General features: G+C 45.6%; 1 protein-coding gene across 2 annotated transcripts; it reads left to right on the top strand.

Moving 5' to 3' along the window:
* Positions 1-1,079: 1,079 nt before the first annotated feature.
* QDPR (quinoid dihydropteridine reductase) lies at positions 1,080-26,975 on the top strand. Of its 2 annotated transcripts, XM_055246371.2 has the most exons (7): positions 1,086-1,349; positions 3,955-4,047; positions 8,802-8,898; positions 11,426-11,566; positions 20,980-21,088; positions 22,569-22,652; positions 26,139-26,975. In XM_055246371.2, the coding sequence occupies exons 1-7, from the start codon at positions 1,242-1,244 to the stop codon at positions 26,242-26,244; spliced, it is 738 nt and encodes a 245-aa protein (XP_055102346.1). In that variant the 5' UTR covers positions 1,086-1,241; the 3' UTR covers positions 26,245-26,975. The 2 variants fall into 2 exon arrangements, with proteins under 2 accessions (XP_055102347.1, XP_055102346.1); XM_055246372.2 differs by lacking the exon at positions 3,955-4,047 and having other exon boundaries at positions 1,080-1,349.
* The last annotated feature ends 1,024 nt before the right edge of the window (positions 26,976-27,999 follow it).

Here is a 27,999-nt window from a genome sequence, read left to right as displayed (position 1 = left end):
CTGAGACTCTCATGCCTCAGCTTTCTAATCTGCATAGGATTATTGTGTGGAGTAAAGTGAAATAGCTCAGGCAGATCACTTAGCACAGTGCCTTGGATATAACGGCCACTAAATAGATGGTGCTCTCCTCTCCATCCAGCCTCCTAGCAGTTCTATTTCTGATAATGAAGCTTCTGACAACAAAATGTGCTGCTGGCTGCATCCTCTTCTCTAGTAACATATTTTTGTGTGCTTTACCTGGCACAAGTTTACTGAACAAACATCTGTGTCTGCTGTGTACAAGGCTCTGCCTGTGGGTGGGAAGTGGCACAAAGATGTATATAATACAGGGTTCTGCTATCAAGAAGGTTATGAGAGCGTTAGAGCTCTGGTTCTCTATCACGGATGAATTTGCCCCTAGGAGACAATTGGTAAAATCTGGAGATATTTTTGATTGTCGTAAGTGAGGGGTACGGGTTTGCTATTGACTTCTAGTGTATGCAGGCCAGGGATGCTGTAAATATCCTACAATGTCCAGGGCAGCACATGTCACAAATAATTATCTGGCCCAAAATGTCAGTAGTGCTGTAGTTGAGAGGCTCTGTGTTAAAGATACAGGCCATGGGCAGAAATAACTAATATACAAGGGAGAAAATGCCAGGATCTGTGTCTGGCGATGGGTGGCATGTGGTAAAAGGGCCATTTGGATTAATGGGTATACATTTACGGTTAGGGAGAAGAAATAAGACCTAGTGTGGTTTGTCTCGTCTCCGCAGTGGGCTTTCAGCTCCTTGAGCGTAGCGACCTCTTCCGTTTTTTTGGCAGGTGGGGATATTTAAATCTCTATTTTGATGCACAATTAAAAATAAAAAATTGCCAAAACAGTGGTCGAAAATTGTACTATACTATATTTTACATGCTTACACTTCACAAATTAATGCTCGTAAAACACCCGCTCTCCACCCTCCTCGCCCTTAGCCCCGCTCGCTGCACGCCCCCGGGCCCAGCACTTGCCCGCGGCTGGGAGACGGGGCTTCGCTGATGTCCCCGTCCCCGGGGCAGGGCCTGGCCGAGGTTACAGTCACTCCGGGTGGCGGGGCGCCCCGAGCGTGGCAGCGCGCTAGGCGGCAGCAGCGGGCGCGGAGCGGGGCGCGGCCGCCGCGCGTTCCCTCTTGGCCGAGTCGGCCGGCCGGGGCGGGGCGCGGCGCGGCGCTCGGGCTCGAGGCATTCGGAGCTGCGGGAGCCAGGCCGGCAGGAGCAGGATGGCGGCGGCGGCGGCGGCCGCAGGCGAGGCGCGCCGGGTGCTGGTGTACGGCGGCAGGGGCGCGCTGGGTTCTCGATGCGTGCAGGCTTTTCGGGCCCGCAACTGGGTAATGCTGCGGGCTGGGGGCTGCTGGGTCTCCGCGGGGGTGGCCGGGGGCTTTCGTGTGGAGCCTGGCGCGGGGCAGTCTAGAGGAATTTTGGGGGCCCCTGTGCACCCCCTGACCCGTGTTGCTCGCACGTGCGCGCACAGGTCTACGCGTCTATTCCTGTTGCGGAGTGCGTGCGCACGCCAGTCCCAGAGCGCTGGGCCTTTGCTCTGCAAGGAGGTGCTCCGTGGGCCTCCGCCAGACCCAAAAACTCCGGCGTGACTCGGGAGAGAATTCCAAAGGGGAAGAACGGGAGCGGGGGTGAGAGGACGGAGAGAGAGTGTAGAAGGAAGGCTGTGGAATGAGACAGCCCAGTTCCGGTTACTAGTGAGACCGCGTATTGATTACTTAACGCCGTAGAACCTCAGTTTCCCCATTTGTACAGTGGAGATTCTGATAGAGTTGTGAGGATTAGATGAGATAATTGGTGTCGATTGCACATAAATTACCTGACGCCTGGTAAAAACTGTTTAAATGCTGGCTATTAATGTTACTATTACTACCCACCCCTGTTCTTTTAGCCCCATTGGATCTGGCAGTTTGAAGGCTCAGCACGGAAAAATGCTGACGGCTTCTTTGCTTTGTAAAGACTATTTCAACTACTTTGCATAGCCAGGTGTCAATTTCCAGGAGGCGGCAAGTCGGAGCAGAGCTGATCCATGGCCAAAGACCCTTGACCTCAGCCGCTCAGCAGGCCTCAGCACTTTTCCCGGTGGAGACCCTGCCAGGGGCAGCGTTCTGGGAGCTTAGTTCGCAGCAGCAGCAGCCGGGGCAAGAGTTCCCCTGGGACCAGAAAAAAGGATCTCAGGATTTTCTTAAAAACAACAAAAAAACAAAAACAACTATCTAATTTTTATAGATGAAGGGGGCACAACTACAGTTTAGTTACATGGATATGTTGTGTAGTGGTGAAGTCTGGGCTTTTAGTGTAACCATCACCCAAATAGTGTACATTTACCAAGGTTTTCTTCTTGCTCAGAATCTGGTACAGGAATATGCTTCTGAAGAATTCAATCACACCACTCCCTTCCTGCCACCCATCTGCTCAGTGCCTGGGGACACTGATGAGGGCGCTTTCCCAGGTCTTCAGAGATGCATGGTGGTGACAGAGGCAGCACTTCTGCCAAGGGCCAGGCACTGTGTTCCCAGTACCAGAGTTCCCATAGAGTCTTAATGCTCCCAATATCTTTAAGGCAGTAGATCCTGTTAGTGTCATGTGTTAGAGGGTGAAGGCTGTGTTTTCTCCTGGTGGTGGCACTTTGGTTTACCTTGGTCTTGGCAGAATCTGGAGAGCTGATTTATCTCTGGCGCTTGGTCTTTCCCCTCCGAATTTCTTCGTGCCATCTTAGGGAGGGCTAGGATGATGGAGACTTTTCGTTGTTTCAGTATCCCTCATGGGATAACAAGTTAATTAATAATATAACAAATGTTGATGAATAGATGCTGTGTTTACCGCTTCAGGTAGAGATAATTGTCTCTGGGGACTTCAGACCAAGAGACCCTGAGTAAGGACTGAGCATCACCTGTGCCAGGAGCTTTAGCATCTTCTATTTCATTTAATTCTTAACACTGACCCTGTTAATCATCAACAAACAACCTTTTTTGTTGGGAACCTCTGCCCAGCGTTGGAGTGAGAAAGCCACTCTGGCAGAGCTGGGATTCAAACCTGATCTGTCTGATTTCCAATCCTAAAACCCATCCCTCTCTGCTGTAGGGCAGGGATCCTCTTTGGGCTGAATCTGGTCTGCCACCTGTTTTTGTACAGCCCAAGAGTTAAGAATAAGGTTTTACATTTTCAGGAGGTTGAAAATAAAATCAAATGAAGAAAGATATTTTGTTATATGTGAAAATTAATGAAATTCACATTTCAGCTCTGAAGATTTATTGGAACACAGCTGCACTTATTTTTTTCCCCTGTTTATTGCTGTGTTCTGTTACAATTGCAGATTTGAGTAACAACAGATACCGTATGGCCAGCAAAGCCTAAGGTAATTATGATCCGGCCCCTTACAGAAAATTTGCTGGCCCTTGATGTCTCTAGAAGTGCAAGGTTTGTGTTTTAGAGGTGAATGTGGAGGCGGAGGAGAGTGTTTGGAGGTAGGAGGGGCTGGGATGGAGCCCAATATAGGTTGAGTTTTCATTTAAGCCTCTTAACCTGTCTCCACTCTCCTCCTTTCTTTTTCTTTCTCTTTTTTTTTAAATGGAGATAAGGCCTCCTGCTGTCGCCCAGCCCGGGGTACAGTGGTGCGATCATAGCTCACTGCATTCTCCAACTCCTGGGCTCAAGTGATCCTCTCGCCTCAACCTCCCGGGTAGCTGGGACTACAGGCATGTGCCACCACATCTGACTAATTCTAAAATTTTTTTGTAGGGACTGGGTCTTGCTATGTTGTCCAGGCTGGTCTCAAACTCTTGGCCTCAAGAGATCCTCCCACATTGGCTCCCAAAGTGCTGGAGTTACAGACGTGAACCCCTACACCTGGCCAACTCCCCTCATTTCTATGTGTGACTCTTTCATGGAATAACAACTCACTGCCTCTTAACCAAAGCTGTTTTCTCCTTCCAGTGGGTTGCCAGCATTGATGTGGTGGAGAATGAAGAGGCCAGCGCTAGTGTTGTTGTTAAAATGACAGACTCGTTCACTGAGCAGGCTGACCAGGTAATTTCAAAAAGGCCCCCAAACGTTGTGAGGGGAACCCTGGGGAGAGGTGACCACTGGCTCTATGTTCTTCCTTTTCTTTTTTTTTTCTGAGAGAGTCTTGCTCTGTCGCCCAGGCTGGAGTGCGGTGGCATGATCCCCGTTCACTGCAACCTCTGCCTCCCAGGTTGAAGCAATTCTCCTCCCTCAGCCTCCCAAGTAGCTGGGATTACAGGCGCCCGCCACCACCCCCGGCTAATTTTTTGTATTTTTAGTAGAGCCGGGGTTTCACCATGTTGGCCAGGCTGGTCTTGAACTCCTGACCTTGTGATCCGCCCACCTCAGTTTCCCAAAGTGCTCGGATTACGGGCATGAGCCACTGCGCCCGGCCTATTCTTCCTTTTTTTTTTAAAGCTGTTGTTTCTCTAATTAGGGAAGCCATTTGTGCTCATTGAGGAAAATTTGGAAAAAGTGAAAAATGATATAAAGATAAATTATATAATCATTTTGAGTTAGTTCACTGTTAACGTTTTGGCCTATTTTCTTGTCTTTTTCTATGCATATTGTGTATTACTCCTTTTAGAAGTTTAGGTAATTTTGTATTTTATAGTTTACGGTAGGCTTTGGTTTTTTTTTTTTTTAATACTTAAATCTCCAGATTACTGAAAAAACCTCTTTGTAGATGTATGATATTCCATTTTATGGAACGGCCACAGTTTACTTAGTTTCTGTTTATTGTACATTTGAGTTTTTGCAGGATTTTTGTTTTACTATTATCAAGAATGTTGTGATGAACATCTTTGTCTCCATGTCTGATTATTATTGTTTTTTGTTTTAAGAGAGTCTTGCTCTGTTGTTGACACTGGAGTGCAGTGGCACAATCTCAGCTCACCGCACCGTCTGCCTCCCGGGTTCAATCAATTCTTGTGCCTGAGCCTCCTGAGTAGCTGGGATTACAGGCGTGAACCCCAATGCCCGGCTAACTTTTTTATATTTTTAGTAGAGACAGGGTTTTGCCACGTTGGCCAGGCTGGTCTTGAACTTCTGACCTCAAGTTATCCACCCACCTCGGCCTCCCAAAGTAATGGGATTATAGGTGTGAGCCCCTGCACCCGGCCCACATTGTCTGATTATTTAGGATACATTCCAAAAAGTGGAGTTACGCAGTTCACAGCAGGTGCACTAACAAAACAGGTTATTTTTAATTATAAAATGATATGCATATTATAAAACAAAAGTCCAACAAAACTATGTAAATATAGAAATAAACTGTGAAACTGTCCCTTTTTTCCCCATCATCGTATCATTTCCCAGAAGGGCGCACTATTAACAGTTTGATGGATATCCTGGTATAAATATCTTAGAGGCTCTAGGCTGGGTGCAGTGGCTCACACCTGTAATTCCAGCACTTTGGAAGGCTGAGATGGGTGGATCATGAGGTCAGGAGATGGAGACCATCCTGACCAACATGGTGAAACCCGGTCTCTACTAAAAATACAAAAATTAGCTGGGCGTGGTGGCACGCGCCTGTAGTCCCAGCTACTCGGGAGGCTGAGGCAGGAGAATCGCTTGAACCTGGGAGGCAGAGGTTGCAGTGAGCCGAGATTGTGCCACTGCACTCGAGCTTGGGTGACAGAGCGAGACTCTGTCTCAAAAAAAAAAAAAAAATCTTAGATGCTCTTAAGCCCTGCTTAACTTTCTTGAGAAGCCCTTCTGGTGAGCTGCCTGGATGACTTTTGAGTCAGGTTCTCACTGTGTTGCCCAGGCTAGACTGGAACTCCTGGGCTCAAAGGATCCTTCTGCTTCATTCTCCCGAATAGCTGGGACCTCCCGAGTAGCCACTGTGCCCAGCTGACTCTGTGTTTAATGGTTTTTAGTGCTGTAGCCCACATTCCCAAGGATAACTTCACATCACTGTGTGAAGCGCCATATTTTCCCAACCACTCAGTGTGGCAGGCAGGCAGGCCATTTTACAGCTGTGAAGACAAGTTTGCAGCGACTAAGTGACAAGGCCAACAAGCTACTCAGTGGTGGAGTCAGGGTCATAGGTCTCCAGATACGAACTTTAGTAAGTTCAGGTGCCGCTTGGTCTGTACGTGGGTCTGCTTTTCATTTAGTTGCACTCTCCCTAGTAATCTCAATACTGACGTTTTATGATCCTTATCTGTTTTTTATAACAGATTTTTAAAATTTTAGAAGTGATGCATGTATGATATAGAAAATACAGATAAGCAAAAAGAAAAGAGAAATCATTTGTAGTTCTAACATGTAATCATTTATTTATATTTCCTTCCAGTCTGTCTCTCCAAAATATACATGTATAAATCTACAGATTTTGGACATAAAACTGTGAGCACAACTCTGCTACTCATTTGCTCTTTCTAAAGTGTCAGTTTGACATAGATTGGAATGTAAAAGCCAGATGACTTATTTTAGCACTTCATTTTTGCTTTTCTTATTTTTCTTAGTGTGGTCTCAATGTTCCCATACCTAAGTCACATAGATTGGCCTTAGTGAATTTAATAGTGAAAGTTGACATGGCATTGTTAGTTGCCAGGCACCATTCTCAGTGCTTTATTTTCATTAACACATGTAGTCTTCATTACATCCCAAAACAAAGCTTCTAATTTTATCCTCCTTTTAAATGGGGGTAACTGAGGCACAGAAAGGCCCTGGTATTTGTCCAAGGTCAAACAGATAAAAGGTTGCATAGCCAGTATTTGGACTTGGGCAGTGGGGGTCTGACTGCTGTTCTCCTAACTGCTATGCTAAACTGCCTTAAAGCAAAATAGTTTCATGTGAATAAAGTAATAAAGGCCAAAATGGCTGGGTGCAGTGGCTCACACCTGTAATCCTAGCACTTTGGGAGGCCGAGGCAGGAGGATCACTTGAGCCCAGGAGTTTGAGACCAGCCTGTGCAACATGGCGAAACCCCATCTCTACAAAAAAATACAAAAATTAGCTGAATGTGGTGGCACGCAACTGTAGTCCCAGCTACTCGGGAGGCTGAGGTGGGAGGGTGGCTTGAGGCTGGAAGGCAGAGGTTGCAGTGAGCCAAGATCATGCCACTGCACTCCAGTCTGGGTGACAGGAGCCCAGCCTTCTCTAAAAAACAAACAAAAAATAAAGTAATAAAAGCCAAAACTAAATGGAAGGGCGGTGCCTGGGCTTGGAGAGCAGCAGCCCTGCCAGGTGCGGGTCTCTGTAATTGGCGTCTCTTCAGTGTCTCTTCTGCTCTGATTAATTACAGGTTTCTAATGTCCCTGTAGATTGAATGTGGAGATTGTCCCCACCCAAGGCTTGACAGTAGAGTGCATCTCTAAGACAGAGATTGAGAGATGCATTTGTGCTTATAAACTTATCTTTGAAAACCTCTTCCTTCTTCTACTACTCCACCAAAGGAAGAGGAGTACCTTCTCCACGACACCCCCAACCTTAAGAATTTCTGAACAAACAGCATAACATTCAGTTTTGTCATGAAACTGGGGAAAGAGTTAATCAACTGAAATGTTCCTGCTGGGAGAGACACAGGGTGTTGATTTAAGTCTTTTTAAAAAGAAATTAAATGTAGAGATGAGGTCTTGTTATGTTGCCCGAGCTGGTCTTGAACTCCTGGGCTCAAGTGATCCCTCTGCCTCTGCCTCCCAAATCGCTGGGACTACAGTCATGAGCCACTGTGCCCAGCCTGATTTAAATCTTAAGAAGATTGGGCCAGCCGTGGTAGCTCAATCCTGTCATCCCAGCACTTTGAGAGGCCGAGGCAGGCGAATCACCTGAGATCAGGAGTTCGAGACAAGCCTGGCCAACATGGCGAAACCCCATCTCTACTAAAAATACAAAAATTAGCTAGGCGTGGTGGCAGGTGCCTGTAATCCCGGCTACTCAGGAAGCTGAGGCAGGAGAATCACTTGAACCCGGGAGGTGGAGGTTGCCGTGGGCCGAGATTGAGCCATCACACTCCAGCCTGGGAGACAAGGGAAACTCTATCTCAAAAAAAAAAAAAAAAAAAAAAAAAAAATCTTAAGAAGATTGATCTTAATGAAGCAATTGGGATGTGTCATCTCAGCCATTCCAGAGAAATATGGAAGAGTCATGGTGGATGGCCAGAATTGCCTGTCCTGACAGACTGTTCTTTTAATAAATTATAACAAGAGGGCATACATATATTTTCAATGCTTTAAAATCTCAAACAAACAGAAGCAGAGAGATCATTAAAGTGAACCCCCAAGTACTTAATATTACCAGCATATTGCTATTGACTGTATTTTTTGTTGCTCTTGATTTTTCTTACAATTTTTTTGGGCATTTTTTTCAGAGTTGCAGTTGAAGGGATTTTTGGATGCGGGTGGGGAAAATAGGGTTGATCTTCTTTTTGGATTGTAATTCTGTGATTTGTGAAGAAGTCTGGAAAGAAATATACCAGGATGTTAACTATGGGCAGTGAAGCGCTAGGTGCTTTCTTTTTTTTTTTTTAACCTTTCCCTACTTTTATTTATTAATTGTTTTATTTCAAGGGATGCTCATGTCTCTGCCTTTCAGAATGTATACAGAGAGACTCTAGATTGTTTTTTAAAAATCACACTGAAGTGTACTTGGGCTTCAGTGTCTAAAATGCTCGTCAGAGCTTAGTCTTCCATCTAATTCTCAAAGTGTTAATTGCCAGGTACTGTAAACTGGCTTAAAAAGAAGAGAAAAAGAAACTGAGTATCTGTAAAGATGCTAGCCTGTGTTGGCTTACCTAACAGTTTATACATTTTTTTGTTCTTGTGTTGAAGGTGACTGCTGAGGTTGGAAAGCTCTTGGGTGAAGAGAAGGTGGATGCAATTCTTTGCGTTGCCGGAGGATGGGCCGGGGGCAATGCCAAATCCAAGTGTGAGTCCTTTCCTGAGTCACTCATTCGTTCAGCTCTGCTCTTTGTCCAGCTGACAAGGATTGGGTTTGCACTAGGTGACAGGCCAGCTGTTTTTTTGTGTATATCCCGGAATCTTTACAGTTGCTCGAGGAGAGAGTGATTAATGCTCTTAATCCATTTTACAGATAAAGAAGAAACTTCCCCTGGAGGATGTGAGGGGACGTGGGCATTGAGTTTGAGTTTAAAGTAGAGGCAGAATGAAATCAGCATGGCCTGTGCCCCAGGCCATGTGCTATTCAGGCATTGGAGGATGTGTAGGAAGTGCAGAGATCATTTAGAAAGTCAGAAGAAGTCAAACTTGAGTTTTTACTAAAGCTGATTCCTTTTTTCATCTTTTATTTTCCCTCCCCTCCCCTCCCCTCCCCTCCCCTCCCGTCCCCTCCCCTCCCCTCCCCTTTTTCTTAAGACAGAGTCTTGCTCTGTCGCCAGGCTGGAGTGCAATGGTGCAATCTCGGCTCACTGCAACCTCCGCCTCCCAGGTTCAAGTGATTCGCCTGCCTCATCCTCCCGAGTAGCTGAGATTACAGGTGCCCACCACCACGCCCAGCTAATTTTTTGTATTTTTAGTAGAGACGGGGTTTCACCATGTTGGCCAGGCTGGTCTTGAACTCCTGACCTCAGGTGATCCACCCCTGTCAGCCTCCCAAAGTGCTGGGGTTACAGGCGTGAGCCACTGCGCCTGGCGCATTTTTCAACTTTTCATTATGAGCATTTCTAAACATACCAGAAAAGTTGAAAGAACAGTTCAGTGAACACCCTTATATGCTCCATCTAGATTCAGTAACTGTTAACATTTGCTGTACTTGAGTTGAGCTTGTTTTCTTGTGCCTGTGTACTTTGTGCATTTTTTTTTGTTAACTGTTTGAAAGTAAGTTTATGCCTCACTATATTTCAGCGTGTTTCTCCAAAGAATAAGCCTGTCCTACATTATTATGGTACCATTGTACCGAAGAAAATTAACAGTGATTATCTAAGATTAATGATATTGAGCCCATATTCAAATTTCCCCAGTTTATTCCATGTCTCTTACAGTTCTTTTTCCCTAAACACATTCCACTCAAGATTTGTGTACTGCATTATGTTGTTTTTAGTCTCTTAATCTAGAAAATCTAGAATTTAAAAAAAATCCCCTGTGATAAGACTTTTTGTCAAGTCCTTGGGAGTTTTCATATAGCATGTCTCACATTCTGAACTTGTCTGAACTTTTCTTTAAGGTGTTGTTTGACTTGTTCCTCTATCCTTGGTGTTCCCTGTGAATTGGAATTTGGGTCTAGAGACTCAGTTAGATTTAGCATAAACATTCTTGAGGTGCGAATTCTTCCTGAGTGATGGTGTGTACCTTATATGACATCACCTGGGAAGCTCAGCATGGCAGCTTGCCCTAAGGGATGCCAAATTTGATGCTTGGTTGAGATGGCAACTGCCAGACTTCCATTATAAAGGTACTTTTTTTCTGTTTGCAGTAAGTCAGTCATCTGTGGGATGTGTGGTACTCTGGTATTGTGTGTGAATGTCCTGTTTCCCAAGTATTATACTTTTCACTCAGTGGTTTTAGGCATTCGTTGATAATCTCTACCTGAAGCACTTATTCAGGGGTTGGAAAATGGTAGTTTTCTAATTCTTTCATCCCTTCTACATTTATTAGCCAAAGCCATTTAAAAAGGCGTTGACATTCTGTGACCCACATGTCAATGTGAGAGTGGTGCTTTGTGAGGTGATCAGGTTAGCAAAACAGCTTGATAACCTTTTTGTATGTTTTGGGAGCAAGACATGATAAATGTGGATCCATCAGGTTTTTTTTCTAGTCTTTTTTAGTGGGGAAATGCAATTCCTTGTTTATCACCTACTGACCCCTCCTATATCAGGAGGACATCCTTTTTTGATCACCAGGTACCACATGCCCTTTGAGTTGTCCAGTCGGTGGTGTGACATATGTTACCATTTGTTCTTCCTTATGTCTCTGGCAAGGCCGGGGAGTTAAAACAAGTGTAAAATGGTTGTTATTTTAGCTTTCTTTTAAAGAGTCTTTAAAGCTAACATTAAACTTTCAGCCGTAAAATATGTAGCTCAGTAAAAGCCCTCTTTATAGCTGTACAGTAATAGGCCCTTCGATTTTTACCACAGAGAAAACCTGACATAGACATATAGGTTCTTATTACAAATCTGATACCATTCATAAAATAAAAGTCTTTGAATTAAAGCCAGTCCAACAAGTCAGTAAACTCCAGGTTTATTTGCTAAAATTTATTGGCCAACATTTTGCCAGTGCATATAGGTAAGGAAGCTGAACCTCGGGCGATCCCATATCCTGGATTTGAACCTGTGTCTCTGACCACTGAGCCCGGTGCTGTTTGTGTTAGACCTTGCTGTAGACAGGGACCCGGGGACCAGGAGGGAGGGCTTCCCTGAGTGTGGGGCTGTGTGAGTTGAGCTCACCTTTTGGTTTCTTTCCTGGGAATGCTGAGCCCACATGTTTTTTTCACTCAGCTCTCTTTAAGAACTGTGACCTGATGTGGAAGCAGAGCATATGGACATCGACCATCTCCAGCCATCTGGCTACCAAGCATCTCAAGGAAGGAGGCCTCCTGACCTTGGCTGGCGCAAAGGCTGCCCTGGATGGGACTCCTGGTAAGCCTTTATTTCCCCATCTGTGAAGTGGGGGTGCTTACCTTGCTTGCTGGGGCTGCCGGGCACTTCTATGGGATGAGGACTGTTAAAGCCTTTACCCTCTAAGCTGCTTCACAGATGGATAGATTTTGTCTTCTTTTGGGCCTGAATCATTTTAAGGAGAAGAGTTCTGATCTTTTGTGTGCCTGTCCTTATGTTTATGGTGGTGGTAAGGAACACTGTGATCTGGCAACCCCCATTTAAGTTTATTTATCTGTGATCTACACTGGAATGAATGGTTTAGTGGATATTAATTAATTAATAAACATGGATTATTATTATCACATTGGATCCATGTGTTCCAGGGAAGCAGCTTAGCAGCTGATAATAGCATAAGTTTTAGAATGAGAGAGGTTCATTTGGCCAGCACAGTGGCTCACACCTGTAATCCTAGCACTTTTGGGAGGCCAGAGCAGGAGGATTGCTTGAGCCCAGGAGTTCAAGACCAGCCTGGGCAACATAGTGAGACCCTGTCTGTACATTAGAAAAAAAAAAGAGAGAATGAGAGGGTTGGGAGTGGATTCTTTACCCTAGATGCATGACCCTGAACCAGTTCTTCGGTCTCTGACCAGATGTCTACTGTAGTTTTCCTTAATTGTAAAATAGTGACAATGACATCTAACTTGAAGAGTGCTATAAAACTGTAGAGGTGTAGCTATGTAGAAAGTGCACATGGTAGGCACCCATAAATGGCAAGTCTTACTGTTATTCACAATAAATGGTAGGTCTTATATTCACTCTTCATTTCACATATATTATCACTTTAATCTCATTAATACTATCTTTTTCAGTTTACAGGTTAGGAAACTAAAACTTGGAGAGTTTAAGTAACTTGTCTGGGTTTGTGCAGTAAGTGAGTTGCAGACTTACTTGAACCAAAACCCTAATCATCTACCAACTGTGTGTTTTTTTCCATTATGTCATTTCTTTTGCATTTTTTATGACCTGTATTAGTTTGTTTGGGTAGCCACAGACTGGGTGGCTTAAACAACAGAGATTTCTTTTCTCATAACTCTGGAGGCTAAAAGTCTGGAGATCAAGGTGTCTGCAGGGCTGGCTCCTTCTGCATCCTCTTTTCTTATAGATGGCTGCCTTCTCCCTTTGTCTGCACGTGGTCTTCCCTCTGTGTGTCTGTGTCCTCGTTTCCTCCTCTTCTAAGGACACCAGGCATATTGGACTAGGGCCCACCTTAATGAGCTCATTTTAACTTCGTTGCCTCTTTAAAGACCTTTGAATACAGTCACATTCTGAGGTACTGGGAATTAGGACTTTAATATATGAATGTTGGGGGGATCCATTTCAGCCCATAACACTCCCTGTGGGATAGGGCTAGAGGAATTTTAGCAGGGGTAGAAAAGGGCAGCATAGGGAGGCAGGAAGTGTCTACCTCAACCCCTCAACTAAGTTGAACTCTTCTTTTAAAAAAATGAGAGCTTTTGGCCGGGCGCGGTGGCTCACGCCTGTAATCCTAGCACTTTGGGAGGCCAAGGCGGGCGGATCATGAGGTCAGGAGATCAAGACCATCCTGGCTAACACGATGAAACCCTGTCTCTACTAAAAATACAGAAAATTAGCCAGGCGTGGTGGCGGGCACCTGTGGTTCCAGCTACTCGGGAGGCTGAAGCAGGAGAATGGCGTGAACCCAGGAGGTGGAGCTTGCAGTGAGCCGAGATGGTGCCACTGCACTCCAGCCTAGGCAACAGAGCAAGACTCCGTCTCAAAAAAAAAAAAAAAAAAAAAAAAAAAGCTTTTTTTGACTCTCTAGTAAGTGGTAGAGACCTTGGGACCCTTCTCAGTTATCTATTTTTTTAGAGACAGGGTCTCTCACCCAGGCTGGAATGTAGTGGTACGATCCTAGCTCACTGCAGCTTGGAACTCCTGGACTCAAGTATTCCTTTGCCTCGGCCTCCTGAGTAGCTGGGACTGCAGACACACACAGCCATGCCTGGCTGATTTTTGCATTTTTGGTAGAAACAAGGTCTTGCCATGATGCCCAGGCTGGCCTCAAATTCCTGGCTTCAAGTGACGCTCCTGCCTCGGCCTCCTGGAGCACTGAGACTACTGGCACAAGCCACTATGCCAGGCCCCTTCTCAATTTTAATGTAACTCACTGAACTGTGAGGCCGTGACTACTAGCAGTACCTTGCCTCTCATTTTCTTTTTCCATTTCTTAGAGCATGTGATGTTACAAGTCCATGGCTATAGCGATCATTAAAGCTGTGTAAATGTTAGCTGTCTGGTTGGTTGAGATCTGATTTTTATTTAAGATGACATGGAACAGAGGCACTAGAAAGTAAACAGAGAAATGAGTCATGGGTTGACATTTTAACACACAAAACCCTAGGACCAAAAGACTGATTTTTCTAAATGACAGAAGAGTCTCCTACTTTCCTTTGGTTCGCAAGTATCCTTTGATTACATTTCGGGTAGTGGTTAAGACTGCAGGCTCTGGAACTGTGCACGTTGGTCTTCCGTTAAGGCTCTGCCACTTACTGCGACACATTTGGCAAGTTACTTCGCCTTTCTGAGTCTGCGTTTTGTCATCTGTAAAATAAGATTAAATAGTGTCTCCTTTATATATATGATGGTTGTACCTTGTAAATGTCTCAATGGATCTAAATGGATGAGAAAGGTATTACAGAGTCAAGAGTAAGTGTGAGCCATTATTATTATTTACTCCAGGCCTATTTCTGCCCGGCTGTTCCTGCCTCAGATGTTAATGAATTTGTTCATCTTTAACCTCTCAAGTTAGATTTTGTTAAGCTATTAATAATTTGAGTCATGAGATCTTTTAAGTATGCCGCAGACCTCAGAAAAATCTGGGGATATAGATCTACAATTTGAAAGTCAATGATGAATCAGGCTTAGTAGTCCCTCAAACTCAAGAAGATTTGTTTGCACATGAGAAGCTTTTCACTTGGAAGGATACTGAGAAAACCTCACCCTCCTATTTCCAAGATTGTATTTCTAGACTGTCTTCTGTAGGACAAACTGTATTAAAACGGTGGTCACTTTTGTTTACCATTACAGGATCTGTGCTGTGATTGGAAATCAGTTTTGGGGAACAACATTGATCATTTAATAATTTGGAAGTGTTGACGTTCTTAGTGAAATGCCTTTTTTTTCATATCTTGCAAATAACCCCTTTTGTGTGCCCAAGGAAAGGTCATTCTGTAGAATTAAGCCATTACAGTTGCTATTTGCTTGTTTCTTTCCATCGTCAGAGTCCCTGCTCTTGTGTTGTGTTGTTTGAATGGAGTGAAGAGAGAGCTCTGGGATTTTGAGGATCAGGGCTGGGTTAATGAGCACTTACGCTCTGGTTTATTTTAATCACTGAAGAGTTTGTTATGCCCCCTGATGAAACAGAGAAGCTAAGGATGGTGAAATATTCTTCTTGTGCTTCCAAATAGCTCTTTGAGACCTTGACCCTCTTTTGCAATTTGAGGTTGTTGTTGCAGTTCTGTGATTGGTCCCTTGGCTGGGCTGTCATCCCCCCACCTCCCGCTGGACTTGTGATGCCTCCACAGCGATTACATTTTAAACAGTGTGTGTGCTGACGATTTTAGGGAGCCTGATGACCTCTAGAAGAAATAGTAGTTTTCAGAAGGTAGAGAGGTTTACAGTGACTCATCATTCCTTCTTGTTGCTGTGATAGCAGCATTTAGTGAGCAGCTACAGTTGGGCGCAGTGGGGGAACATAAAGAGGAAAGAGACCCCATTCCTGCTACATGCCTGCAGGGCAGAGGAAAACCTACCTTAATAAAAGACATCCCTTGCTTCTGTCAGCAAATATCCATCGAATAGTGGGAGGAAAGGAAGACCAATAGGTAGCAGGTATACACAATGTCAAAATCTGCTCAAATGGTACACCCTAAACATGTTTAAGTTTATTGTGTTTCAGTTATACCTCAATAGACTTGGTGAAAAAGAAAGAAATATTTTTAGGCATCTGTCTTCTGGGTGCTTGGCATGTTGGGCTAAGCTTGATCTTATTTCATCACCAGAGGTATCGGTAAAGTAGGTGCTATTATTTTCCCTTGATTACGGAGAAAAAAAACCAAAGTTCAGTGATTTTAGGTGCCTTGTCTAAGACAACCTGGCTAGTTAGTAGCAGATTGGTCTGAGTAATAAATTGATCAGTAATTAATATAATTATAATCAGTAATTATAGCAATTACTGATAATATAATTATATTGAGATAATTATATAGTTATATTGAGATAATATAATTATATTGAGAGCCTCCTCCGGCAGCAGGGGTTCAGGTGGTGTGAGTGTGAGACCGGGCTACATTACGGTCTAAGCATAGTGCTCTTGGGGGGGTACTTCCACCTCTGAAAAGGTTTTGTTGAGGGAACTGATTCAAATAGGGCCTCGGACAAGTACCTGCTTTGACAAGTAGAGCTTATGGGAAAAGATGAGAAGGCACTTAGTTTTTATTTAAATAATTTAATTAACCAGTTTTTAAATTGGAAAACTAACCAATGAATGTAGTAAAAATTCACATGGCAGCAAAAGAAACACAACGAATAGGAAGACTTTCCTACTCACACCCCTGATCTCTACAGCACTCCCTCCCCAGGTCCAACTACAGTGATGGCTTCTCAGGTGTCCTTCGGGAAGCATTCTGTGCACATTGTAGTGTGCACCCATGCCACACTCACATACTTTTTAAAAAGCACCAGAATTTGATGGGGCCTGTAATCCCAGCACTTTGGGAGGGCAAGGTGGGGGAATCACCTGAGGTCGGGAGTTCAAGACCAGCCTAGCCAACATGGCGAAACCCTGTCTCTACTAAAAAATACAAAAATAACCAGGCGTCATGGCAGGCACCTGTAATCCCAGCTACTCAGGAGGCTGAGGCAGGAGAATCGCTTGAACCTGGGAGGCGGTGGTTGCAGTGAGCCGAGATCGCGCCACTGCACTCCAGCCTGGGTGACAGAGTGAGACTCTGTCTCCAAACAAACAAACAAAAAAAGAGGCTGAGGTGGGAGGATTACTTGAGCCCTGGAGGTCAAGGATGCAGTGAGCTGAGATCGCACCACTGCACTCCAGCCTGGGCAACAGAGTAAGCTTGTCTCAAAAAAAAAAAAAAAAAAGAAGAAAAGCATCATAATTTGATGACTCAATAGAGGCTTTTCTGTGCTTTATTCTTTTCACTTCATCATAGATTAAATAATTTAAAAGTTAGTTTGTCTGGAATATTGAGGAACTCATGAGTTACTGAGAATCACCTACCATAGTTTTAATGAACAGAGCTACCAGTTTGTTCTTTTTTTTTTTTTTTTTTTTTGAGACGGAGTTTTGCCCTTGTTCCCCAGGCTGGCAATGACGCAATCTTGGCTCACCGCAACCTCTGACTCCTGGGTTCAAGCAATTCTGTTGCCTCAGCCTCCGGAGCAGCTGGGATTACAGGCATGCATCACCGCCCCCAGCTAATTTTGTATTTTTAGTAGAGATGGGGTTTCCCCATGTTGGTCAGGCTGGTCTCGAACTCCCGACCTCAGGTGATCCACCTGCCTTGGCCTCCCAAAGTGCTGGGATTACAGGCGTGAGCCACCGCACCTGGCCCCAGTTTGTTTTCTCATTGCCACAGTTTTTGAGTGCCCACCATTTGATTAAGCCCCATTATCCTCCTTTGAGAAACCCACCTATTGCTCTTTTCTGAAAGCAATGAATATTTATTTATTTATTTATTTGTTTGTTTTACTTGTTTTTTTGGAGACATGGTCTGGCTCTGTCACCCAGGCTGGAGTGCAGTGGTGTGATCTTGACTCACTGCAGCCTCGACCTCCCGGGATCCAGCCATCCTTCTGGGTAGCTGAGACTACAGGCGCGTGCCATCACACCTGGCTAATTTTTGTATTTTTTGTGGAGACAGGGTTTTGCCATGTTGCCCAGGCTGGTCTCAAACTCCTGGGCTCAAGAGATCCACTTGCCTCAGCCACCTAAACTGCTGGGATTACAAGCCTGAACTACCTCACCTGGCCAAATAAAGTATTTATTGAATGCCACCTTTTGATTTGGGATACATTGCTGAACAAAACAATAAAAACCCCTGCCTCTGTGGAACTTACTTTCTTCTGGGAATGAAAGAGCCCTTTTGAGTTTATGAGGTGTGTCACATTTCACGTCGTCTTCAGGAAAGCCTATGACCTGGGCGTTGGATCCCATTTAGCAGGGAAGAACCAGAGGCTGAAAGAGCTGCTCGCCCAAGTCACAGTGGTGAGGAATCACCTGGGTTCCAAGCCCTGGCCTTGAAGTCCAGATTCTGGGTTCTTTCTGGTGTGCTGTGCCGTTCCTGGGAGCCAGGCAGCTGCCTTGTGCTTCTTCGTCTTTCTAACACTGAGACTAGGGATTCCCACGTAGAAGAGGCTCCATGACATGGGGTGGGGTAAGTGGGTTTTGATGCCCAGGAGTAGGTGGACCCTGGCAGCCCCTTTCCAGGCTCTGGCTTTACAGGCAGCAGAGTGATGGCAGGTCGGTTTGATGGTGTTAAGGCCAGAGTTGTCACCATCCCAGTCATGTCACAGTCCTTCCATCGCCGATAAGCAAATGCCCCTGATGGGCCACAGATGACTGCTTGATCTGGAGAGGAATCATGTATTATAATATGAATAATGATGAGCTGGGAGAGTGGGAGAAGCCTCACCCCCTCCCTGCCGCAGTCACTGGGAGAACATCTCCCTGGCAAGGTAGGTGCTGAGCAAAGCCCCTTCTACACCAGGCTGGGCTCCCTCCGCCCTGCTTGGGTTCTGGGCGTGCCCTCCATGGTTTCCAAGGCCCTTCTTGGATGTGGTCTCCCTCCATCCTCAGCACAGCCTTGTGAATAAATTGTGATCTGAGTTACCACTCCCATTGACAGATGGAAAAGCAGGCCCACAGAACCTGTGATTCTTTTTTCTGGTGGCTGGAAAGGCAGGAGTTAGGGCTGCACTTTTTGAATTCCAAGTTGATGACCCTTTTTGCAATTCCTTATTGCTGTCCGAGGAAAAAGAGTTGCCAGTGACCTGCTGAGAGTCATGAATGACAGTAATGGCCAGGATTGAGTGTTCCTCGGTGCTCAGTACTGTACAAAGGAGATTTGTTAACCTGGAAAAAAAACAATCAATGGAGTATTATTACTTGACATAATTAAGGAGGACGCTGGAAGTATTCTCCAAAGCAGCGTCTCTCCCAGGAGGGTTTCATGGGGTGATGGAGAGGGGAGAGGGTGTGTCATTGCATGTGGAGGAGGGGTCCCAGTGGCACAGATGCAGTGAGTCATCATGCCAGCACATAGTCACATGTTCTGGTGATGAAGCTGTAGCTCCTCCCGGGTGCAGACTGTAGCATGGTAATGAGGAAAGTCCACTTGGGATTATCTCTATAAGTTGCTGGTTTCACCTGACTTGGTGACTGCATTCCACGCAAGTTGTGGGAAAAACCAGGCTGAAGGGCAGGAGGCTGTGAAACAGGCCGATTGTTCAAGCTGATGAAACTCCTGTAGTCCCTGGAGACCCTCCCTGTCCGCTACACTTGTACATGGTATTTTATTTGATTGTTGTATTATCCTTAGGATTTGGGATTGTCATTCCCATTTCACGGAATGGGAAACCGAGGATTCCAAGGTTTATTAGCCTCTCCCACTGTCAGTCACTAGCAAGCAGCAGAGCCTAGACACGAAGCCAGGTGGTTGAGTTCCAGGGTACATTACTTCTATTGATTTGATGGGAAACCTTCATTGAGTGCCTGTCCTGTGCTAAGGGTATGCTCACAATTAAGTACTCTATTCCTGTGTGTCATTATGAGCCCCTCTGGATCACACCTGACTTTATACTGATAAGGTGATTAGTAGGTTGGGGCCCCTAGACAGCCTCAGGATGGAGCTACTTTCTAGAATGACCAAGCAATTAGGAGGTTGGAACTTTCAGCTCCACCTACCGACCTCCTGGAAGGGAGCGGGGGCTGGAGATTAAGCTCTATAAAAACTTCCAGATGTGATAAGCATTTGGGTTGAACACATGGAGGCACTGGGAGGGTGGCGTGGCTGGAGCAGACGTGGAAGTTCCATGCCCATGCCCTCTCCTACCCTGCCTCTGTGTCATTCCACCTGGCTGTTCCTGCGTTGTATCCTTTATAATAAAGCAGTAACTATAAAAAAAGCATTTGCCTGAGTTCTTCGAGCCGTTCTAGCAAATTATTGCACCTGAAGAGGGGGTTGTGCAAACCCCTGATTTAGCCTGTCGGTCAGAAGTCTAAGTGGCCCAGGACTTGTGACTGGCATCTGAAGTAGGGTAGGTCTTGTGAGACTGAGCCCTTAAATCAGACAGGAGTACAGTGATGTGATCATAGCTAATTGCAGCCTTGACCTCCCCCAGGCTCAAGTGAACCTCCCACCTCAGCCTCCCAAGTAGCCGGGACCACAGGCATGTACCACCAGGCATGGCTAATTTTTGTAGAGATGAGGTCCCACTATGTTGCCCAGGCTGGTCTTGAAAATCTTGGGCTCAAGGGATTCTCCTGCCTCAGCCTCCCAAATTGCTGGGATTAAAGGCATGAGGCACTGCACCTAGCCGGGAGTTCTAATTGAATTGTCAGACACCCAGTTGGTGTCTGGAGACTTAGAGAATTGATTGTGTTAGAAAACACCTCAAACCCATTTTACAGATGCAGCAACTGAGGATTAGAGAGGTTTGGGGAACTTTCCCAGAATTTCTTTAGTGGTAAGTGGAGGAACTGGGGTTTCAATGTGTGTAATTTGACTTTAAGGCCTGTACTCCAAATGACTGCTTGATTTTGCTGTTCCATTGAGTACCTCTGTGTGCCAGGTGCTCACAAGCATTTAGTGATCAAAAGGTTCAGAACCCATTTCTTGCCTGGGCCTTAACCTCTCCATCAGCTTTGGCACAAGTCTGTGTGAGCCTGGCGTGTGCTCAACCTGTCTTGAGTCTTGGTTTCCTAAGAATAAAAATAAGATCAACCTTCTGGCTTTTGTAATAAATGTTAAGTATTAGATGAATAGTAGCTACACCTGAAATGTCATGTCTCCTCCACTTTTCTCTCCATAAATGTTCATTTATCTTTTCTTCCTGGCCTCTTCTGGACCCTGGAATGCTGCACCTTGGATGCACCGGTGGCCTGTGTGAAGCCTGTGTTCTTGGAAACTGGCCAGAGGCCATAACTCCCGACCCACCTGTTCCCATCCCCTCTTTTTCATGGCTCTCTGCCATTTTTTGGTGGGGCTTGGTGAGGGCGTCCGGCCTGAAGGAGGCGGCCAGATGCAGCTATTTATAAAGTTTTCAGGGAATAGAGATCTCAAGAGAAGATTGCATGTCCTTGCTGTCCCCCTGGCCGCCAGTGGTCACTGAGCCATCTTCTCCCCATTTCCCAGGTATGATCGGGTATGGCATGGCCAAGGGTGCTGTTCACCAGCTCTGCCAGAGCCTGTCTGGGAAGAACAGCGGCATGCCGCCCGGGGCAGCCGCCATCGCTGTGCTCCCGTAAGTGCTTGGGGTTCCCTGGCCGCTGCCCACCTCTGCCCCACTGCTGCGGGTGACCATTTGTCTGACTGTAGCTTTCCACAAGCGACCTGTGTGTGCTCTCACCTCAGGCTCTGAAACACACCAAAGTCTCTTAAGATACTTACTATCTTAATCTGTTTGAATTGCTCTAACAAAATACCTTAGACTGGGTGATTTATAAACAGCAGAAATGTATTGCTCACAGTTCTGGAGGCTGGGAAGTCCAAGATGAAGGCACCGCAGATTTGGTGCCTGGCGAGGGTTCATTCCTCATAGATGGAGCCTTCTATGTGTGCTCACATGGTCGAAGGGGCAAATGGCCTCCCTCCAGCTTCCTTTATAAGCGTGCTAATCCCCTCCTAAAGGCCCCCAATTGTCTCCTGCAGACCCCACCTCTTTTTAGGGGTGCAGATTGCATTTTGTATGTGAGTTTGAGGGGGATACCTTCAGACCATAGCAATACTTCAAGTTTTGGGTTCTCCTGGGCTGTCCAGAATGTTTGATTGGCTGGTTGGATGGGTCTTTTTTGCTTCTTTTTTTCCTCTCCCTTTCTTTTCTCCCTTCATTATTTCTGCCTTTAAAATTAGACTACACTTTTTTTTTTTTATACGTAGTTGTATCTTTCAAGTTATTATATGGGGTATGTGTGTGTGTGTGAGAGAGAGAATATGGGAAACTGTTGGAGGTGTTTCTGTTGGTCATCGGGGGACAGTCCCCCATCAGCCATCCCAGGCAGAGGCAGCTGCTTTGGAGGGAGACTGCTCCTTCTTGCTGGAAGGCTTCCAGCACCAGCAGGCTTGCCTTTTGCCTGTGGTACTATAAAGGGATGCTGAGACTGTAGGGACTACACTGATTGACTTTCTGGTTCCCTTTTAGTTGTGAGATTCTGTGATTCTGTGACATGATTCCCACAGCTGTTTTGAATGATTCAAATGATTCCTGAGGCCTGAATGTTCTTGGGAGATTCATGCATATCTGAATTCTATATTCTTCTGCCAAAAATCTTAAGGTTTTGTGGAAAATAGCCACATATTTAAAATTTTAGTATTTCAGTATTCTCATATTTAAAGACATATTACTATCTTAAATCCTTAGAAATGAGTGTGCTGCATGTTAGGGAGTGAATAAAGACACAGCAACAAAGCAGTTTAATTCAGTGAAGACTCTTTTTAAAAAAGGCAAAATGTGGCTCCTTCTGTTTTGTTCTTATCTGCCTAAGTGGTGAGCCACAGCACACCTTATTGAATTATGCTCAGATCTGGCCTTTGCTAGCGGGGACAGCTTCCTGCTGTCTCTCTGCTTATCTCTTTGTCTGATCTTTCCATGTAAATAGCACCCTCAGTGCCAGAGGCTCTAGGTTGTCATGCTGTCTGTTTGCGTTTTCCTGGCCAAGAGGGACTGGGCACCTGTTGTTATAAAGGAGCGACATGAATGACATGCTTATCTGTGTCCATTGCAGGGTTACCCTGGATACCCCGATGAACAGGAAATCAATGCCTGAGGCTGACTTCAGCTCCTGGACACCCTTAGAATTCCTAGTTGAGTGAGTATTACAGTCATGTCCATGACTGAGCAGCTTCCAGCCCCTATTCTCTGCCTGCTGTGGTCCAGAGGACAAGTCTGTGTTCCCTGAGATCGTCAATCCGGGTGGTCTTGGGAGGTCTCTGGGACTCTGAGGATGCATCGCATATCAGACGGAATCTCAGGGTAGCTGGACTTGGAGACAGGCAGCAGAGTGGCGGAATGGGTAGTGCCGACATGAATCCTGGCTCCCTCCCTCACCACCGGCCACGCTGAGCACATTATTGACCTGCCGAGGCCTCAGTTTCCCCACCTGTGTCATGAAGTCCATCATGCTTGCTAGGAGGATTAAATGTGATAGTGTGCGCCAAGCACTCGGCACAGTGTCTGGCCATAGCAAGTGCTCAGTGATCCCCAGCTGCAGTTTGCGTCGTTACTGCTGTGACAAGGAGCCTCCATGGGGGAGGGGGACACCAGGTCGGTGCCCTGGGGGCACATGTCTGAATCAGTGTCAAGCCACAGACCCACAGAAAGTGCCCTTTAATTTCTGAAATCCTTTTCGCCCATTTGTAAATATGGGTGGCATTTGAACACTCATGGGACAGAGCTGAATTCCTCTTTTGTGTTTGTTTAGGTGTCAGTTCCCCAAACCCCTCTAGTTAGTAAGCATGTGTTCATCAAGCGCCTACTATGGGCCAGGTGCTGCCCTCGGCTCTGGGGTCACAGTGAGGACGAAGATGGGATCCCTCATGGAGCAGGGGGGCTGAGAGGGTCAAGGTGACAGCCTGACCCAGCAGTGCCTCTGTGTAAACTGCTTTGATGACTGTTTGTAAGAGATGTTTGTGAATTGAGCAGTGTGCTTCTGGCCTGATGTCACAATCTCATTTAAATTAAATCGGGAGAAATTTGGGACTTGCGTTTTATGTTTGAAATGTTTTTATATCCCAGTCACCATTCTAAGCACTTCATAACTCTTATTTAATGCTCATAGCAAACTCTGAGGGAGGAGCTGTCATTTTTGTTAAGGCTTAGAGACTTAGAGGGATGGCAGGGCCTAAGTCACTTGCCTAAGGTCACACAGCACAGCCAGGATCTGACACAAGTGGTGTGGCTGCAGATCCTATGGTCTTAACTGGTAGGCTGACGGTTATTTCTGTCTATGCCAGGAATCATGCTTAATGCTTGATTTGCAGGAAAAAAATGAAGTTGTAGAGGAAATCAAGCTTTGAATTTTGTTTGTGTTTGAATTACTTTTTAAAGGCCGACACTCCCAACCACACTTGAGATATTCATCTAAGACCTAGACTCTAGATGGAACATCTGGGATCTTGTGTCTGAACTTGTGCTGAGCCACAGACCCACAGAGGACGGGCTGTCACAGGCCCCCTTTTGTTCTAGAGATCACATCCACCCGTTTGTGGTATTTGAAAACTCTCAGAAAAGTTGGCATAAAGTTTGCTTTGAGATGTCTGCGAGCACATCCTTCCTCTACTATCCCTGGTTAGAATGGCGTTCTCTCTCACCTATCCACGCTGCAGGTGAGGGTGCAGGAGAAGTAAGACCATTTAAAACATATTGCAGCAAACCATCATGGCACATGTATACCTGTGTAGCAGACCTGCACGCTGTGCACATGTAGCTTAGAACTTAAAGTATAAAAAACAAACAAACAAACATGTGTAACTAACACACAAAACCCTACACATCCAAATGGCACTGGTCTCTTTCAGAGCCTTCCCTCACCAAGCCCTGCCCTGTCCGCAGAGATGAGGCCATGACATGACAGTACTTTAAAGAGTTTTAGCAATGCTTTGTTTTTTGAGCCCGTGTGCTCAAATGAGCTCGTTCAAACCCCAGAGTGGGGGCCTGAATGACTGGACCTTTACACATCAGTGCTGGCCCAGAAGGTTACAGATCGGCACTGGGAGTCTCCCAGGAAGGAACTGCTGAGCGCTTTCCAGTTAATGAAGGTCCGAAGTCTCAGCTGGTGAATTGTCAAAATGGATGATGTACTCAAATGTAAATGTTTTATGTTAAAGAATTATCATCTACTTCTTGTTTCTTGTGAATTTCTTTTGCCCTTTTTCATTCCTGTCTTGTTAGAGGGTCTTTTTGACTGCCACAAGTGGGGTCAGTTGCCCCTCTCCTCAGATCTGTGAAAGACCCTGTTACTGTATTTAACATTTTATTGTAATAGTCTGTTTTTTTCTATCTCTTTTTCCATTGTTTGGCGCAGCTGTGGATACTCTATATAACGTTTGATTTAAAAAAATGCCAAATAAATGAATTCCATGTGTTTCTCACATAAATTTCTGAGAAGGTAATATAGCAAAGTATTGTGCATATGTCTCTCTTTGAATGAGCTAATTAAAATATTTAAAAACAATTTTTTTTTTTTGAGACAAGGTCTCACTCTGTCACCCAGGCTGGAGTGCAGTGTCACGATCACGGCTCACCCCAGCCTTGATCTCCAGGGCTCAAGCAATCGTCCCACCACAGCCTCCCGAGTAGCTGGGACTACAGGCATGTGCCCCCATGCCCAGCTATTTTTTTAGAGGTGGGGTTTCACCTGGTTGCCCAGGCTGGTCTCAAACTCCTGGGCTCAAGTGATCCACCTGCCTCAGCCTCCCAAATTGCTGAGATTACAGGTATGAGCCACCACGCCTGGCCAGATTAAAATCTCTTAAAATCACAAAAGAATTCCAACAATGTAGAAAAATACCAAAATGAAAGTTAAACTCACGCCAAATCCTGCCACTCAGAGATTAGAATGAGTACACCACTGAACTCACTGGGGGCCTGGGTATGTGTCCAACATGCCTAGTGCCTTTTATTTATTTTTTATTATTTTTTGGAGATGGAGTCTTGCTTGTGTCCAGGCTGGCCTCAAACACCTGAGCTCAAGTGATCCTCCCGCCTTGGCATCCCGAAGTGCTGGGATCATAGGGGTGAGCCATAATGCCTGACCTTTAGTGGCTTTTATTTATTTATTTATTTATTATTTTTTGTGAGACAGAGTCTCACTGCGATGCCCAGGCTGGAGTGCAATGGTGCGACCTCAGCTCACTGCAACCTCTGCTTCCCAGGTTCAAGTGATTCTCCTTCCTCAGCCTCCTGTGTAGCTAGGATTACAGGCATGCGCTACCATGGCTAATTTTTGTATTTTTAGTAGAGATGGGGTTTCATCATATTGGCCAGGCTGGTTTCGAACTCCTGACCTCAAGCGATCTGCCTGCCTCGGCCTCCCAAAGTGCTGGGATCACAGGTGTGAGCCATGGTGCCCAGCCCTTAGTGGCTGCTGTGCCACCCTTCCCCTAACCCCACAAGCCGTCACTGTGCCACCCTTCCCCCCACCCCACAAGCTGTCACTGTGCCACCCTTCCCCCAACCCCACAAGCCGTCACTGTGCCACCCTTCCCCTCACCCCACAAGCCGTCACTGTGAAGGTCAGCATGTGCCCAGATTTTTGCTTTAAGAATGTAAAAAAAACTTTTCTTTTTCGTTTCAGAACCTTCCATGACTGGATCACAGGGAAAAACCGACCGAGCTCAGGAAGCCTAATCCAGGTGGTAACCACGGAAGGAAGGACGGAACTCACCCCCGCATATTTTTAGGCCTCATCTCAGTGCCTGTGAGGGGCCTGCCAGAAAAGTCACTAACCTATCTCAGTGTGGCCTTGTCCAGCCTTGTGTTTTCTGTAACCCCTGTTTGTGGTACGAGACAACGAGTCCTATTTTTCTCTCACGTAACATGCATTTGCTCTCCTAGGACAGTGTAATACGTTTATGTGAAGTAAAAACATGCGAGACTGGTGGCCTGCAAATGGCATCTGTCAATCTGTGTTAACTGCATAGGGAGGGCTCTGCATAGCGCCTGCTATAGTGGTGTCATGTTGGATCGCTTTTGAGACTGTTTATCTGTCCTTGACAGTGGCTGTCATCTTGACTACTTTGTTGATTTGTTGGTATTGGGGACATTTTAAAGGCTGAGTTATTTTTGAATGTCGTGTTTATGTCTTAGACATAGTTTTCGCAGCCTTGTATTAAACTGCCTTAAAAATCCTTTTGTGGTATAAGCAAAACTCCGTGGACTCTGTCCTGGTATCCTTTTCCTGTGTGGTTGCCCCATGTCCTCTGGCCTAGGGTTAAGTATGCAAGGTAACTACTTGTGAGTATTCAGAATGTTGTTCCTAATAAATGCACTTGTCTGTCTTCTTTAATCAAATCACATCTTATATACAGCAGAGATGAGTATACTAGAATCATGGATTGCTGGAGGTCTTTTAATCAGGTATTCTCAGAAGGGGGTGGATTTAAATCTTGAAATAAATATTTCAACACAAGAACACAGGCCTGATTCTGCCTTGGACATGTCAAAATCTGGGGGTGATGGGATGGCCCTGTGCATTTAGAAGCAGCCCTCCACATATGGCCAATATAGGCTGTCCTGGTTGAGAACTGGTAGTGATTTAATCCAACCTGATCATTTTACAGGTGAGGAAATTGAAGCCCAGAGAGACATTGCCTTGTTGCCAGTAACTGGTAGACCTAAGCCCAGATCTCTAGTCACCAGATAGTTGCTGTTTTTAAAGGCCTTTACTACGTATTTTCTTTCTTTTTTTTAGTGAGGTGAAATTCACGTAAAATTAGCCATTTTTTTTTTTTTCGAGACAGAGTCTCGCTCTGTTGCCTAGGCTGGAGTGCAGTAGTGCCATCTCAGCTCACTGCAAGCTCCGCCTCCCGGGTTCACACCATTCTCCTGCTTCAGCCTCCCGAGTAGCTGGGACTACAGGTGCCCGCCACCACGCCCGGCTAATTTTTTTTGTATTTTTAGTAGAGACGAGGTTTCACTGTGTTATCCAGGATGGTCTTGATCTCCTGACCTTGTGATCTTCCCACCTCGGCTGCCCAAAGTGCTGGGATTACAGGCATGAGCCACCACACCCGGCCAAAATTAGCCATTTTAAGGCTAATTTTAAGTATTAAAAGTTAAGTAGATGAGCAGTTCAGTGGCATTTAGCACATGTACAGTAGTGCATAATCACCACCTCTGTCTAGTTCCCAAACATTTTCCTCACCCTAAAAGAAAAACCAATGCTGTTTAAGCAGTTCCTCCCCATTCCCACTCCCTAACCCCTGCAACTACCAATCCGCATTTTGTTTCTGTGAATTAATTCTGGGTATTATTTTTTTGAGACAGTCTTGCTCTTTCTTACTCAGGCTGAAGTGCAGTGGCATGAACCTGGGTCACTACAGCCTTGACTTTCTGGGCTCAAGCAATCCTCCCTCCTTGGCCTCTTGAGTAGCTGAGACTACAGGCACGTGCTACCACACCCAGATATTTTTTAAAGTTTTTTGTAGAGACAGGGT

Source organism: Symphalangus syndactylus, chromosome 16, assembly GCF_028878055.3.
Source record: "Symphalangus syndactylus isolate Jambi chromosome 16, NHGRI_mSymSyn1-v2.1_pri, whole genome shotgun sequence".
Taxonomy (NCBI): Eukaryota; Metazoa; Chordata; class Mammalia; order Primates; family Hylobatidae; genus Symphalangus; species Symphalangus syndactylus.
Note: the sequence above shows the minus strand (reverse complement) of the source record. Positions and strands in the feature narration are given on the sequence as shown.